Source organism: Plecotus auritus, assembly GCF_963455305.1.
Source record: "Plecotus auritus genome assembly, chromosome: 4".
NCBI lineage: Eukaryota > Metazoa > Chordata > Mammalia > Chiroptera > Vespertilionidae > Plecotus > Plecotus auritus.
The window spans coordinates 163,437,302-163,454,428 of record NC_137775.1 but is presented as its reverse complement, the minus strand read 5'-3'; the positions used below and the strand labels follow the sequence as shown (position 1 = coordinate 163,454,428).

Sequence of the window (17,127 nt, the reverse complement as noted above, 5' to 3'; positions counted from 1 at the left end):
AAAATGTTCCCTCTTTTTCTACTCTCTTAGAGAGTTTGTGAAATATTGAAACCATACCAGTTTAAAGAAAGGATTTAATTTAGGAAGGTGTGTAAACAAGTATTAGAGAACTGAAAAGGAACTGCAGTAACAGAGATAGTAAACCTAGGAAGTACATACTATCCTGGTGATAAACATACAAAGGAAAGAGGTTGGGTTATTAAAAACTATGGCCTTGGAGAAGGGACCTATGGGAGCTGGGACACAGACATCTGAGGAGGGGTGCTCTCCCGCTGTGCAGGTTCCTCAGGAATCACGTAAGACTTAGTCCTCAGTCCTTGAAAAAGTTGTTTTACTTCCATTTTACTGTTACAGAAAGCAATTCCTCTTTCCTTAAGGAATTTTACTTCTTTCTATCGGGAAGTTGTCATAATGTACTGAATTTGACAGTACGGCAGTGAAAAGACACTTCAGTACCATATATAAACCTAGTGTCCACAATGCGTATGGCACTCTGCATGTGGCATGGGGGTGAGGGGCCCCACTGGGTATCTCTTTTGCCTTCCCAAAATTTGTTGAATTCTTTCATTTCTTTATCCTTTCTAATTTTTTTTAATCTTTTTTATTCCTTTCTATAATTTTAATGCGATTTTGAGTTTCATGTGATGCATGTAATCAATAAATCATCCTTAACCATTAATCATATGTAAATTAATTTATAAGTTATAAATATATTGTTTTATATTTATTAAATTACTCATTATACATTACAAAGTGTATTAAAATTAATTTGTAATTTTGACATTTTTATAACATCTCTTCTTTTAATATCAGCATTTGTTTTCTAGGTTCAAAGGAAAACATTAAACATCAAAATTAAAAATGAGTTAAAACCTTATTATTGGTATAAAACCTATTAGCAAATAAGATGTTTGGAAAGGAGACTATTTCAGAAGAAGTAGAGGATATCACTAGTCTATTCAAGAAAGAATTAGAGTTGATGGAGAAGCCTGGATTTATTAAAGAAACATCAGATTTATTAAAGGAAGCTTCTGATGGGAAACCTTCTGACCAGATTTATGAAACACATCCTGGAATGGATACATTAGGTACACATTATGATACAGCAACATCCTCCTCTGAAAGTAAGCCTAAAAGTAATGAAGAAGGTCCATCATTATCAACAACTGAGATGACTGCTGAATATCAGGCTTCTGTTGACTTCCTATCTCATGAAATATTAGGAAAAATTAGCCCAGAACTCTCTGAAGAATATCAGAAAGGACTTGACGTAAAGTCAGGTAACTTTACTATTAACCTCAAGGCCAAGGATTTACAAGAATTCCCTAAGGGCATTTTAAAAACAAAATATGTAAAATATCTATATTTAGACCAGAACAAAATCAAAGGTTTTAAAAGAGAAGACTTAACTGATCTGCTAGGACTTGAAATTCTATCCTTGCAAGACAATGGGTTATCATCATTTCCATCTGAAATTCAGTTACTTCACAATTTAAGGATATTAAATGTCAGTCACAACCAAATATCACATATTCCTAAAGAAATATCACAGCTTGAGAATATCAGGCAACTCTTTTTAAATAACAATTACATTGAGAATTTTCCTTCTGGCTTAGAAAGCCTTAGAAACTTGGAAATTTTAAGTTTGGCTAATAATAACTTAAAATATATACCAGATAGTTTGTCTAGTTTAAAAAACTTGAGTGTTCTCAATTTGGAATACAACCAGTTAACAATATTTCCTAAAGTTTTGTGCTTCCTTTCAAAGTTAATTTCACTAAACCTTACTGGAAACCTGATAAGCAGTTTGCCAAAAGAAATTAGGGAGCTTAAAAATTTAGAAAAACTTTTACTAGATCACAATAAACTTACATTTTTGTCGGTGGAAATTTTTCAGTTGCTCAAAATGCAAGAACTCCAACTGACTGACAATAAATTAGAAGTTATTTCACACAGAATTGAAAATTTTAGGATACTTAGGATTCTGATACTTGATAAAAATTTATTGAAAGAAATACCAGAGAATATTTCCCACTGTGTAATGTTGGAATGCCTTAGCCTCAGTGATAATCAATTAACAAAACTTCCTAAGAACATCCACAAGCTTAAAAATTTAAGAAAATTCAATTTAAACAGAAATAATATAATGAGAATACCTGAAGATATCTCTCATCTTAATAATATACTTAGCCTAGGATTGTCAGGAAATAAAATCATAGATGTTCCCATTGAAATAAAAAACTGCAAGAAAATAACTAAAGTTGAGTTGAGTTATAATAAAATAATGTATTTTCCAATAGGTTTGTGTGCTTTAGAGTACCTTTATTATTTGATTATTAATGGAAATTATATTTCAGAAATACCTGTGGATATATCTTTCAGTAAACAATTGCTTCACTTAGAGTTTAATGAAAACAAACTCCTGATATTTTCTGAGCACTTATGTTCTCTTATTAATCTTCAATACCTGGATCTTAGTAAAAACCAAATAAGGACAATTCCATCATCTATTTCTAATATGGCATCACTCCATGTTCTTATTTTATGCTGTAATAAATTTGAAACTTTCCCTATACAAGTGTGTACTTTAGCAAATTTGCAAGTACTTGATATTTCAGAAAACCAAATACAGAAAATCCCTTCAGAGATCTGTAACTTAAAAGGAATTCAGAAATTAAATATCTCAAGCAATCAATTTATGTATTTTCCTGTTGAACTGTGTCAACTACAATCACTGAAAGAGCTGAATATGAGTCAGAAAAATGGGAGAAAGGTAAGAGACTGCTATTTTGGGATTTGGGGAAAGGTGGGACTGGAGGGGATCAGAATCTATGATGTAGTATATGTGTATGTGTATTTTAAATTTAGTTGGACTGTTTTATTTTTAAAGGATAGGCTTTTTATAACCTCAAACATGGCTTACAAATACATTTCTCAACACAACGTTTTATAGGAAAACTAGAGGCCTGGTGCATGAAATTCGTGCATGGGAGGGGGAGTCCCCTCAGCCCAGCCTGCACCCTCTCCAATCTGGGACCCCTCAGGGGATGTCCAACTGCCAGTTTAGGCCCGATCCCCGGGATCAGCAGTCGGACATCCCTATCACAATCCTGGACCGCTGGCTCCTAACTGCTCACCTGCCTGCCTGCCTGATCACTCCTAACTAACTGCCTCCCCTGCCAACCTGGTCTCCCTTAACCGCCTCTGCCTGCCAGCCTGATCGCCCCTCATTGCCCCCCTGCCAGCCTTATCACCCCTAACTGCTTCTGCCTGCCATCTTGATTGCCCTCAACTGTCCCCCCCTCTCCCCTCCACCGGCTGGGTCGCCCCACACAGCCTGCTGCTCAGTCATTTGGTCACCCCTCACTAACCCCCCTGCCAGCCTGGTCGCCCCATGCAGCCTGTTCGGTTGTCCATTTGGTTGCGACGGTCGCTTAGGCTTTTATATAGATAGATATTTCAAATCATATAGAATTGCTAGCATGGATCAGTATTTGGATATCACACAATACGTGGTGGGTTTTAGCAAAGAAGTCACAAGAATTTGTGACATGAAAATATCTCCTTTTTAAGACAAAAAATTTCTTCCATTTGATTTTAGAAGTTTTAGTCATAGAAATATTTGTTAAAAATATAATTGTTTAATCTTTGTACAGTTAACAAGACTTCCACAAGAACTGTCTAAAATGACTCAACTTAAAGGACTTGATATCTCAAATAATGCAATCAGAGAACTTCCAAGAAATATAGGGGAGATGAGAAGCTTGGTCAGTTTACATGCATACAACAACCAAATAAGATATCTGCCACCATCTATTCTATCTTTAAACCAACTCCGGAAACTAAACTTGAGTGGTGAGTGTCAAGCATAATCAATAAGTAGAGCATTAGTGTTTAGGTTGCAAATTTTACTAATAAGACAGAACAGCAAACTGGTAAGATAATATATTAAGTGCCCATTGGAAGGAAATAGCTGTCATAGGTTCAAAAAATGTGAGCAGAAAATAAGGCCCAGTTCCTTCCCTGAAACAGATTATAATCCAGTTGGGGAACCTGAACATTTTTTCATTCTGTCTTTCCTGACTATACCCTTTCTTCTCTTTCTGAACCTGACCTCTTCCCTCCCTGTACACACACCTACCTACCCAACCTTAGGTCAGTGTTTTCTGTTTTCCTTTCTCTGTTGGCTCCCTTGACTCCACTCCCATACCCTATTATATTCTAACTAGAGGCCCGGTGCACAAAGTTCATGCATGGGCCTGGCCAGTGATCAGGGCTGATTGGGGGCCTTCTGGCTGCTGGCCAGGGCCTTCCTTCCCCAGCTGCCGGCCGAGGCCTTTCTTTGTTCCGTGCTGCCCCCTGGTTGTCAGCGCATGTCATAGCGAGCAATCAAACTCCTGCTCTCCCGGTTGAACTCCTGAGGGGACACTTTGCATATTAGCCTTTTATATATATAGATACCTTACAGTCTTTTACCAAGTAAATCACTACATTAACAAACATAAAGTAAATCATTTACTCTAAAGATTTCCCAAAGCACAGAAAATACTAGGCTGGTATCCTATATAATCCTAAATAATAAAAGGCTAATATGCAAATGGTTGTCACACCCTCATGCATAATGACCAATCAGCTGGAGGCTGCATGCGCAGCAGGTGGGCGCGGGTGGGCGGGGCTGCATGTGTGGTGAGGCGTGTGCAAGTGGGCAGGGCTGCATGTGCAACCAGTCACCAGGAGATGCTTAGAGCACCTCTTGGTCCCTCCCTTCTGGCTCTTGTGGGCAGCGGCAGTGGCTTGCTCCTGGCTCCCGTGGAAGTGGCGGGTGACCTACTGCACGTGATTTTACATGCTGGGCCACTAGTTTTAAAAAATAATTTACAGGAAATAATAAGTACCTGTTCCCAGACATAAATAATGCTGATTTTGTGATATTTACTTGAGATATGATATGATGAGGCACTTCATCCCTGTGATATTATTTCCAAAAACCTATAACCTCAGTCTAATCATGAGAAAATATACCAGATAAGTGCAAGTTTGGGAATATTCTACAAAACACCTAACTAGTGCAACTCAAACTGTCAAGGTCATGGAGAACAAGGAAAGACTGAGAAACTGCCACAGACCAGAGGGACTAAGAAGACCTAACTGTGTGCAGTGTGCTGTCCTGGAATGGATTCTGGAATAGGGAAAGGACACTGATGGAAAATCTAATGAAATCCAAAAAAGTCCAAAGTTTATTTAATAGTAACGTGCCAATGTTAGTTTTTTAGATTTGACAAATGTAACACTGTAACATGAGATAACATCAGGGGAAACTTAAACTAGCTGAATACACAGGGACCCTCTACAATTTCTGCAATTTTTCTGTAAACCTAAAATTATTCCAAATAAAAAATGTACTTAAAAAAATTACCATCACACCTACTCCATAAGAGAAAAGCCTCCTTTCTCATTTTGCCATCCTCTTTGAGAGAAAGGAGCCACTGACATTTCTATGCTTCCTTCTTTTCAATCCTAACAAGTGGACAACAGTAAGAACTTATGACTCATGATTTGCCAGCACTTTGAGGGTTCTCTGATATTTGCCATTGAGACACAGTAGATACCCTAGAGCAGTGGTCGGCAAACTGCGGCTCGCGAGCCACATGCGGCTCTTTGGCCCCTTGAGTGTGGCTCTTCCACAAAATACCAGGTGCGGGCGCGCACGTACAGTGCGATTGAAACCTTGTGGCATACGTCGGTTTTCAGCTCTCAAAAGAAATTTCCATCGTTGTACTGTTGGTATTTGGCTCTGTTGACTAATGAGTTTGCTGACCACTGCCCTAGAGATAGTTATCTCCATAGTTTTCTTTTAAAGAAAGGTACAATTCAATTATATATTTTTTCTATTAGGAAATAATCTTACAGCTCTGCCTAGTGGTATCCACAACCTTTTCTCACTGAAGGATATAAATTTTGATGATAACCCTTTGCTGAGACCTCCAATGGAAATCTGTAAAGGAAAACAGTTGTACACTATTGCATGCTATCTACAGAGGGCAGAGGAAAGAGATGGTAGGTGACAAGTGAGTGACTAGCTTACGAGTTATTTCCTAGTATCATCTGTAAATTAAAAGATAGCTTGCTTCCCGGCGGGTGTGACTCAGTGGTTGAGCATCAACCTGTGAACCAGGAGGTCATGGTTACATTTCCAATCAGGGCACATGTCTGGCTTTCGGGCCTGATCCCCAGCAGGGGGCATGCAGATGCAGCTGATCAATGATTCTCTCATCATTGATGTTTCTAGCTCTCCCTCTTCCTTTTTCTCTCTGAAATCAATAAGAACATATTTAAGAAAATTAAAAAGATAGTCTGCTTTAATTGGAGGCTTTCAATCTGGCAGAGACATTAAAATATCATTTTCCCTCTTCAGAAGATTAAGAGCTTATTTTGGTAATTCAGATAACTTAATCTGGGTCCAATAAAATTGAATAATCAAAAAACAGTTAAATCCAAGTGGTCAGTGGACTGCTTCCCACCTATTGGTCTCAATGCCCTTCAATAGGTTTTTCATTATGGTTGTGGTCAGACTCAGAGAATCCACACCCATATTTCTCCATCACTTTTGGTCTATATCACCATATATATTTGTTCTAAAAGTAATATTTGGCCTTGAAGGAAGTTCATAGATCCTTTCCACTGATGCCAGTCAGTTTTTGGCCCACTGTGATCACCTGTCTGCAATCCTTGGGCAGTCTTCATTTCTTCTGCCCTTATGATTGCCCTGATAATCGGAGCAGGTCCGTTTTCTTTAAATGTCCTTTCATTGGACCAGAAGGACACTGGTTTCTTCACGTCCCTTGGAGGGAGGTTTCACTGTCCAATTCTTTCCATGGGGCTGGGTTCCTAACAACTAAGCTTTTCCCCGTGACTCTTAAATTGGTTTAATACTTCCTAACACTGCATTAAAATGGAGGACCTAAATGTGGATCCATTCTGAGGATTGACGATGAGTGGCAAAGTCAGAGTCACGGGGAAATCAACTCTCAGAATGGATCTAGATTTAGGTCCTCCATTTTAATGCAGTGTTAGGAAGTATTAAATCAATTTAATATTGTTCCAGATTTGGGAAAATCTGTATATGCAAAATCTGAATATACAAAACCGTCCCCTAAAATTATTCTACTACTTACCCTTGTCTTATATAATCAGAAGGTTACATCAGCATAATCTTAAAATCTAGTGAGACAGTCACTAAAATGTACAGTCCTCTTGTAAGCCACATCCATATACATGGCTACCATTCAGAAGCTTTTGCAGGATTTGAGCCTCATTGATGGAAAAACCCCAAGAAATAAAATTAAAAGTCACAGTCGCTGTTTTCTCTAACTTGCTAACCAAGTCAGTTTTGCTAATTATGTTCATAAAAAAGGGACATTTTGTGGTAACTTTATTTCTGTAAAATAAAGATTTTAGGGGTTTCCAAGGATCCATAAATAATTCCAGTTAGATAACAGTACTTTAGAGAAGTCTGTAAACTTCATGACTGAAACTTCTTGCTGAAATTCTGTTATCCCAGTTCTTGAGGAAGGATTCATGTGGTTCTTCTAGCCTCTATGGCAAAAGTACAACGGGCAATGGCAACAGATAAAAGTCAATAAAAACAAGAGAACCCTCGCCATTTATCTCCTTTCTTCATGGCCAAGGGGCCTTTATACTGCAGGCTGGGCACCCAGAGAGAGTAAAGAGAATGTCATCACGGGAGATGTATTCATTGTGCAATTAACAAAGAACATGGGGTCTCTTCCTAAAAATTTTGCTTAGAAGATTGGATTTTTGTTTATACCATTAGCATACAATTTAGCTTGAAGGATTAATGGTGTGAATAAAAAACAAATAAACACCAGAAAACACAGAACATATTTGAGACGATTACAGAGGGGGTGGGAGATTGCTAGTTCTTAAAAATTTCCAAAGTACCTTAGGTCAACAACAACAACAAAAAGAGCACTGTTCAAATTAGCTAGAAGCTTAAAGAAAAATAAACTAAGAACTCTCTATATCTAAGTCAACATACATTAAATAAGGGATTGGAATACAAAATATGCATGTATACACCATATACTTAAAATTTAAATTTTTATTTATTGATTTGGGAGAGAGATATCAATTTGTTACACAGTTCCACTTATTTATGCATTTTTTGGTTGTTGTTTTTTTGTGTTAAATCCTCACCTGAGTATATTTTTTTCCATTGATTTTTTTAGATAGAGTGGAAGGGAGCGGGTAGGGTAGAGAGAGGAGAGAGAGAAACATTGGTGTGAGAAAGACACATTGATTGCCTCTCACACATGTCCTGACTAGGAGCAGAGATGGAACCTGCAACCCAGGTACTTGGCCCTTGACTGGAACTGAAACTGCAACCATTTGGTATGTGGACAGATGCTCTAACCACTGAGAAATAGGGGCTTCTTGTATGTGCCCTGATTGAAGACAGAATCCACAACTTTGGTGTATTGGAACGATGCTCTAACCAACTGAGCTACCCAGCCAGGGCCTACACCATATTTATAGATGTGAACTTGGCTTCTCAAGATAGTACATAAAGAAGCACATTAAAAAGCCAGTTTGTATATCAGGTCTGCATTTTACTTTTCAATTGACTTGACATATACATCTGGTAGAAGCCCAGTAGAAACCAAGATACAATATTAGCTCAAAATACTGTGTGTTTTTCAAGAGTGATGGCCTAAATTTTCTTTTATGTTCAAATGTAGAGAAAATCTTAGAGAAGATCTTGAAAATAGTTGCCAACAACATCACTGAAACAAATTTTCAATTTTTGTGTCAAAAACTAAAGCTGGTAATCTCAGAAATAGATATACCTACAAAGAGGTATGTATGAATGACAACATGTGATATAAAGCTTATTCTTATGTTATGACTTATATTAATACGAGAGACCTGGTGCACGGATTTGTGCACGGTGGGGTCCCTCAGCCTGGCACGTGCCCTCTCGCAATCCGGGACCCCTCGGGGGATGTCGGATCAGGCCGAAACCAGCAGTCCGACATCCCCTAATGGGTGTAGTAGTGCGTGAAGGGCAGACAGCTGGGGAGGAGCCCGAGCCTGGGCCGGGCGCTGTGTAGCTCCCACTTATCCCGGCCCCCGCTGCGCCTGCCTCTGTCACCACTTGGTAGTGCTGCCGCGGAGGTGGGAGAGGCTTGCGCTGCCGCAGCTGCGCTCAACAGCTGTGAGCCTGGTGCCACTCGTTGGTCAGCTGAGCAGCGGCACTCCCGCTGTGGAAGCACACTGACCACCAGGGGGCAGCTCCTGCATTGATCATCTGCCCCCTGCTGGTCAGTGTGCATCATAGCGACCGGTCGTTATGTAATTTTTATATGGACCGGTAGTTCGGTCACTTAGGCTTTTATATATATAGATTACATGATTGTGAGACAATCATATTAATATGAACTCTAATTTGCTACAATATACTTATTTTAGTTTATTGTACTTGAGATCCCTGTGGATATAGGTAATAGTTAAGAACAAGGGCTCTGAGGACTGACTGCTTAGCTTTAAATCCCAACCAACTTTGTGACCTTATATAATTCTCTTACCTTTTCCATGCCTTAGTTTCTTCACTGGTAAAATGGATATACTTAGCTAAGAGAGTTGTCATGAAATCAAGCTCCATAGCATGTGGAACTGTAGCAGTAGTGTACTGGTTTATAGTAAACTAGAGGCCCGGTGCACGAAATTCGTGCGTGGGGGAGGGGGGTGTCCCTCAGCCCAGCCTGCACCCTCTCCAATCTGGGACCCCTCGAGGGGTGTCCAACTGCTGGGATCGGGCCTAAACGGGCAGTCGGACATCTCTCTCACAATCCAGGACTGCTGGCTCCCAACTGCTCGCCTGCCTGCCTTCCTGATTGCCCCTAACTGCTTCTGCCTGCAAGCCTGATCACCCCCTAACCACTCCCCGCCAGCCTGATTGATGCCTAACTGCTCCCCTGCCAGCCTGTTTGCCCCTAACTGTCCTCCCCTGAAGGCCTGGTCACCCCTAACTGCCCTCCCCTGCAGGCCTGGTCACCCCTAACTGCCCTCCCCTGCAGGCCTGGTCCCCCCCAACTGCCCTCCCTTGCAGGCCTGGTCACCCCTAACTGCCCTCCCCTGCAGGCCTGGTGCCCCCCAACTGCTCTCCCCTGCAGGCCTGGGTCCCTCTCAACTGCCTTTACCTGCAGGCTTGATCGCCCCCAACTGCTCTCCCTTGCAGGCCTGGTCCCTCCCAACTGCCCTCCCTTGCTGGCCATCTTGTGGTGGCCATCTTGTGTCCACATGGGGGCAGGATCTTTGACCAGATGGGGGCAGCCATATTGTGTGTTGGAGTGATGGTCAATCTGCATATTACTCTTTTATTAGATAGGATAGAGGCCTGGTGCACGGGTGGGGGCCAGCTGGTTTGCACTGAAGGGTGTCCCGGATCAGGGTGGGGGTTTCCTTGGGGTGTGAGGTGGCCTAGGCCAGGGGCCTGTGGTGGTTTGCAGGCTGGCCATGCCCCCTGGCGACCCAAGCGGAGGCCCTGGTATCTGGGGTTTATTTATCTTCTACAATTGAAACTTTGTAGCCTAGAGTGGAGCCAAGTCTTCTGCTTGCTCCATAGTGGCAGCCATTTTTGGGGGGATTTATGTATCTTCTATAATTGAAACTTTGTAGCCTTAAACGGAGGCCTGGGCCAGCCAGGATGTGCAGAAAGCTTGGCTTCCTCCCTCACCAGGGGCAACCCTAGCCTCCTGCTCTTTCCAGCTCTGTGACTGCCGCCATTTCTGTTTGGGTTTATGTATCTTCTATCATTGAAACTTTGTAGCCTTGAGTGGAGGCCTAGGCTGGCAAGGGCAGGCGGAAAGATTGGCTTCCTCCATTGCCGGGGAAACCCAAGCCTCCCTCCTGCTCTCTGTGGCCGTAGCCATCTTGGTTGGGTTTATTTGCATATTCGCTCTTGATTGGCTTGTGGGCGTGGCTTGTGGGTGTAGTGGAGTGATGGTTAATTTGCATATTACTCTTTTATTATATAGGATAATCCATAATTATTGTTTTGAGGTCTTGAGTAAATAAGAATTGAATGTTAATTGAATTGTCGATTTTCTACAAGGAAGCAAGGGGTGGCATGGGGCTAACATTTTCTTTCTGCTAAATTTTTATATGGACTATCTTTACCAATTAATGTAATCCTCACTTCAATCTGGTAAATTAGTTTTAAAACCTAGACATATCATATTTAAGTAGTTTAAAACAATGTTCTTTACATAATTATTATTTAAAAACTTTTTCAGCACTGTTTCACTAAGCGAGAAAGTCCAGCGAGCACTTGATAAGTGGAAAATGGAAAACAGCAACTTGTCCACTGCTGCTTTAAGAGACCATCTAACTCGGGTGCTAACTATGATAGGAGCATATGAAATTATGGACAAAATAACAGCTTTACAACTTTTTGCATGCACAATTAAATTCTGAACAGTGTATCCATAATAAAAACTGAAAACTTAGGATGCACTTATATAATTAAAACTGGATATAAGAGAATTGCATGTCATTTCTCTTAACATACATTTCTAAGATGATGAGAATTTATATGTTAAAATAAAATATCAGACACTTTTGTGTATTTGTTCTATTGCTCTAGAATTATGATAATGAATTTTAAAAATAAATAATTCACTGAACATTCTTTGTTACATAATGCTTTTATGCAACGCCAGATTTATAGGTAATACAGTCATTAGTAACTTTTATTGGAGTTAGAAAGCAGAGTAGTTTCTTTTTAGATGGTGGCTTAAAAATGGAAATCAATTGTATTACAGGAATGGGAGAGCTGTGAAACATAAACGACGTCCTGGATCAGTAATCCTCTAGCTAAGTGTCCAGACAGGACTGGTGGAGTGGCGTCTTGCCTGTCATGCATGCCTCTCCCCTTCTTCTATCAGAAACACTCTTTCATATGGGGAAGCCATTTAATGTATTTTAGGTGGCATTGAACCAGCTCTTGTCATATGCAATCCTCTTTCCCCATTCCTGAAGCTACTAATACCAAGGTCTTCTACCCATCTAACTACAGTGAATGGTTCAGAGAAAGCCATTTGACTCAAGCCAGGCCATTAAGAATTTCCCTTGGACCTTTCTGCACAGCTATCAGGGAAGATATAATCTTTCTGCTGGTAGGTTAGGAGTCTTGGAGTCTTAGCTTATCATGTGCAGCTTGTGGTGGTCTGTTTGAGAGCTAGATAGGGAGAGGGAGATGGAATCCAGCTGTATTACTCAGGGTTCTCCAGAGAAACAGAACCAACAAGGTATGTGTGTGTATATGTATCTTTATTAGATATAGGCTCTGTATTTCAAATGCAAGATTTCCTGGATCCAGGACCCGTAATTGTCTCTCTGACAGACACATGGCTTCTAAAACATAAGCATTTCAACAAATGGTGCCAGGACAACTGAATAGCCATATGCAAAAGAATGGACCCCTATCTCACGTGATATACAAACATTAATTCAAAATGGATTGGTCGTATACCTAAGAGGTAAAACTACAGAATTCTTAGAAGAAAACACAGGCATAATTCTTTATGACCTTGGGTTAGGCAATGGCTTCTGGATATGACACCAAAGGAAAGTAACCAAGGAAAAACAGTGATTACTTGCTGTGACCTATTATTGTAAAGATACAATTTCAAAGCTACTGCCAGATCTTTTGTGTCACTGAAAAGCATCCATCAGCAGTAAATAGTCCTATTATTTCACATGCTCTAGTTGGCATGGTTTGAAACCCAGAGGATGCACAATGGGAAACCACTTCTCTCTGCATAGTCATGTACAGTGCCACCTCTGTTAAGAGCAGGGAGATCTGTATGAATTTGGCTGCTTTTAGGAAAATGTTTCTCTTCTTTTACTTGGCCCAGAGCCGAGAAAATATTTGTCGTGTGTGTGTGTGTGTGTGTGTGTGTGTGTGTGTGTGTGTGTGTGTGTGTTTGGTCCAATAAGTTACCAGAAAACTACAGAAGAAATGAAGATGTACATTTCATTTCACACTGGGATAGAGACTTGAGGGATCTACCCTTGGGGTGTCAAATGGGACAGTTTTGCTTAACTGCCTCTTACTGAAACTCAAGATAAATGTTTTGCATAATTGTGTCTTGTAAACTGCCCTCCTGAGGTTTGGGTGTAGGTGGGCTGTGGATCCTAGGGGAAAATAATCTCTGTGGGAGGGATTAGAGTTCTCCTAAATGGAGGTTTTTTACAGTAGGAAGGAAAGAAAGCCCCCTCACTGAGGAGCAGTGAAGTAAATCTCTCACTGACAGAAGTAAATTTTAGGCAGTACAACCAGGTACTGCTGTGTCCACGAAGAAAACTTCCAGTCCCCACGAACTGTTGAACATTTTGTTCTTTTCCTTTGACTTTAGAGATAGTCATATTTAGCATCTGATTTTGTTTTTCTCTTAGGTTCTAAAATTTTATTATCTACAATCCTTCAGTAAAACTGTAAAGGTAAATTCACGTGTAGACATAGTGTGGTTTTGGGAACTTCAGTCAGTAGCATCTTATTGAGGAATTATAAGTGAGCAGAGCCTCAAGGCCGAGCTGAGATGGAAGAGCTCTCTGGCTGCAATTTGTACTGATTCAGGAGTCACAGAATATAATCCTCTCTCCCCACCAAAATATGTCAGAAGGTAACAGAAAGAAAAACGAACTCTAAAGAAAATTCTCCAAGCTAATTTTCAATCATCTCATTGTTTAAGTAAACAGTTAAAATTATTTACACAGAGAAACTTTGGCTTTGGTCATAGATGCTTTATCTACCAGTCACCCAGCATTTCAGTCCACTCTTAGTTTACAACAAGGAATTAAGTTTAATATCAATAATGTTAAAAGAGTGGTCTGGGGGGGGGGCATGTGGGGAGGGGTTTGGGATGGGAATGGGGGGATGAGGACAAATATGTGATACCTTAATAAAGAAATTTAAGAAAAAAGAGTGGTCTGATGAGAAGTATGGGCAGGTGGGAAAAAGTTGAATTACTATATTCCACTAATAAAATAATAATAGGATAAAATCTATAGTGAATCAATAATCTTCCCTTTCATTGTATGATGTGCTTCTGAAACATCACCTTGGAAAACTCATATTAAAATAACAAAAGTTACGGTTATATAATAATGGGAACTACATATAGTAGACGTTTTAATGAATAAAAGGTCTGGCTTTAAAATGATTTCACAGGTAGTACTAGTGATATGGAGCTTGGTTCCACAGAGAACAAAAATTGAAAACCCTATAAATCACATTTTAGGTCAGCAGTTCTCAAACTTTTTGTCTCAGGATTCCCTCACAATCTTACAAGTTATTAACAATCTCCCAAATTTTTAAAAATGTTAATCTGTATCTTAAATATTTATATATCTATATATATTTGCAATATTACAAATTAAGTGAAGAAATAAAAATGTTTACTTACTAAAAATAGCAACACCGCGCCCTAGCTGAATTGGTTCAGTGGATAGAGCATCAGCCTGCGGACTGAAGGGTCCCAGGTTCGATTCTGGTCAGGGGCACATGCCAGGTTGCAGGCTTGATCCCCATTAGGGGTGTGCAGAAGGCAGCCAATGGGTGATTCTCTTTCATCATTGATGTTTCTATCTCCCTCTCCCTTCCTCTCTGAAATCAATAAAATATATTAAAAAATACTAGCAATGCCGTGTTAACATATATGTTTTTATGAAAAATAAAACAAAAAAAAATAGTGAGAAAGGTGACATTGTTTTAGATTTTTGCAAATCTCTTTTAATGCTTGTCTTAATGGAAGATATGTGAATTCTCGTGTGCTTTTGTATTCAATCTATTGTACTATCTATATTGTTTTGGTTAAAGTATATTAAGAAAACATAGCTTCACACTGATGCATAGTTGGAAAAGTGAGAAATTTAAAAAAACTTTTTCATATTATTATAGGTATTCAGCCACCAGCCCTCTCCGCACAGTTGCAAAGTACAATCAGAAACTATATCAATGAACTTTTTGTATGCTGCGAAAATCTATTTGTCCAACATGTACTTTAAATGGATGTCACTCATGTGTGATTTTGTAACATCATGCGTTAGTCATTTGAAAATACTGGTTCATTGAATTATGCAAAGATTCAATATCTTGATGCGTTTTGTTATAGAAAATCCATCCACTTGTTACTAAATTTTCCTCTGTAGAAAAGTCTCAAAAATTGTAAGCTCTCAAGTTCACAGTGGTAGATAGGTTTTCTAAAATCTTAAATTTTTATTTAAAACGTTTAATTTTATCATGACAACAAATACTGCCAGTGGTTTTCCTTGAAAGGATCGGCTTACTTCCTTTTTAAGAAATGTCTCTCGAATACTCAAATTGGAACGACTTAAGTTTGTCAGTCGTTCTGTCAAGCAAAAATACATGTAGTCATTAGTTACACTTTAATAAAATTAATGTTCACAATTTCACCAAGGACATACTTAAAACAGGCAAATTTTTTAAAAATATATTTTTTTACAGAGAGGAAGGGATAGAGTTAGAAACATCGGATGAGAGAGAAACATCGATCAGCCGCCTCCTACACACCCCCCATTGGGGATGTGCCGGCAACCAAGGTACATGCCCCTGACCGGAATCGAACCTGGGACCCTTCAGTCGGCAGGTTGATGCTCCATCCACTGAGCCAAACCGGTTAGGGCCAGGCAAATTTTTTTTTCCTATTCAAATGTATGGCAGTGAAGAATAATGACGACTAGAAGTTTTATTTACCATTGACTTTCAGCGCAGTTTCCAGTAGTCAAAAAGCAAATAACAGTATTTTTATAAAGAGCTTTGACGTTGCAGATGCTATGAAAGGGTCCTGGGGATCCCCAAAGGGTCACGGACCACACTTTTGAGAACGGTTGTGGTAGGTATGAGGATAAACAATGTAAAACCAATGATCCCTACTCTCAAGCTCATCTTCCAACAGAGGAGACCTCTGAGATGATGATGACCTAGCTTTGGTGACACTAGAAGGAACAGCCGTGGGGGGAGGGGGGTAGACTGCAGACAAGCATGGAACGTAGAGGGCAGGTAGGGTCGTGCTGGAGCAACGAGGACACGAAGAAACGTTTAAATTGGTGGAATTACAGCATTTGGTGACGGATTGGATGGATGGGAGGCTTGCGGTGGATCGCGATGCCCTTCCTACACAGGCTCTACCGGGGAGGTGGGGGGCGGGGGGAGGCGGACGGGGGCTGGGAGGAGTGCAGTTTGGGTCTGCTCACTGCCTGCGGGGTAACGTGTTGTCCCCGGGAGCAGGTGTCCCGCAGGCACCTGGATATTCCTGCTCCTTCCCCGAGGGCCTTGCAGGTTTGTCCTTCGCTGCTGCATCCCCAGCGCCCAGCACAGTTCCTCGCTCTCAGTGCTGATAGGATAAACCCACACGTCTGGTCAGGAGCCCGCGCTAGTCCCCCGGGGGAGGCTTCAACCGCCGTCATTCCACACACACGGTTGTTTGTCACCACAGGAGTGGAGGAGGTTATGGCTGCACGACTCAACTCCCGCGAAACGGCCAGAAGAAGTGGGACTTGTGGGCTCAAACACGCTGCAAAAATCTATTTGTCCAACTTGTACTTTAAATGGCTGTCACTCATGTGTGCTTTTGTGACACCATGCACTAGTCATTTGAAAATACTGGTCCACTGAGTTATGCAAAGATTCAATATTTTGACGCGTTTTATTATCACGACTGCCTAAAACGTAAAATTTTATTTTGGAAAACCTGTTTTCGTATAACCTAGCATATTTAATAACCAAGGTTTGCTCCCTTTATGGCAGTGTGCTAATACCTGTCAGACTGGTTTTAACTGGGGTGAGACGGGACTGACCTCATCGTCCCATACTCAGCGCATCTTTCACAATCGGCCTTTGCCGTCGGTGTGGGCTGCTCACGGAGTCCCCAGGACGTGACCGGAGCAGAGCGGAGGTCGGAGCGCGCGCCCAGGCAGGGGGCGGCGCCAAGCCCCCCGCCCCGGTGACGCCACATAGGCTGAGATCACCTCAGGCGCGCGGTGCAATCGCAGAGCGAGCGCCGCCGCCCCAGCGCAATCCTG

At 40.8% G+C, this 17,127-nt stretch overlaps 1 protein-coding gene across 1 annotated transcript; it reads left to right on the top strand.

The window, feature by feature from the left end:
- Positions 1-907: 907 nt before the first annotated feature.
- LRRD1 (leucine rich repeats and death domain containing 1) lies at positions 908-11,496 on the top strand (the record flags this gene model as incomplete). The annotated part of the gene is made up of 5 exons (XM_080664124.1): positions 908-2,773; positions 3,657-3,855; positions 5,896-6,057; positions 8,760-8,877; positions 11,316-11,496. 5 exons carry the CDS (start codon positions 908-910, stop codon positions 11,494-11,496), a joined length of 2,526 nt encoding a protein of 841 aa, XP_080520250.1.
- Positions 11,497-17,127: the final 5,631 nt, after the last annotated feature.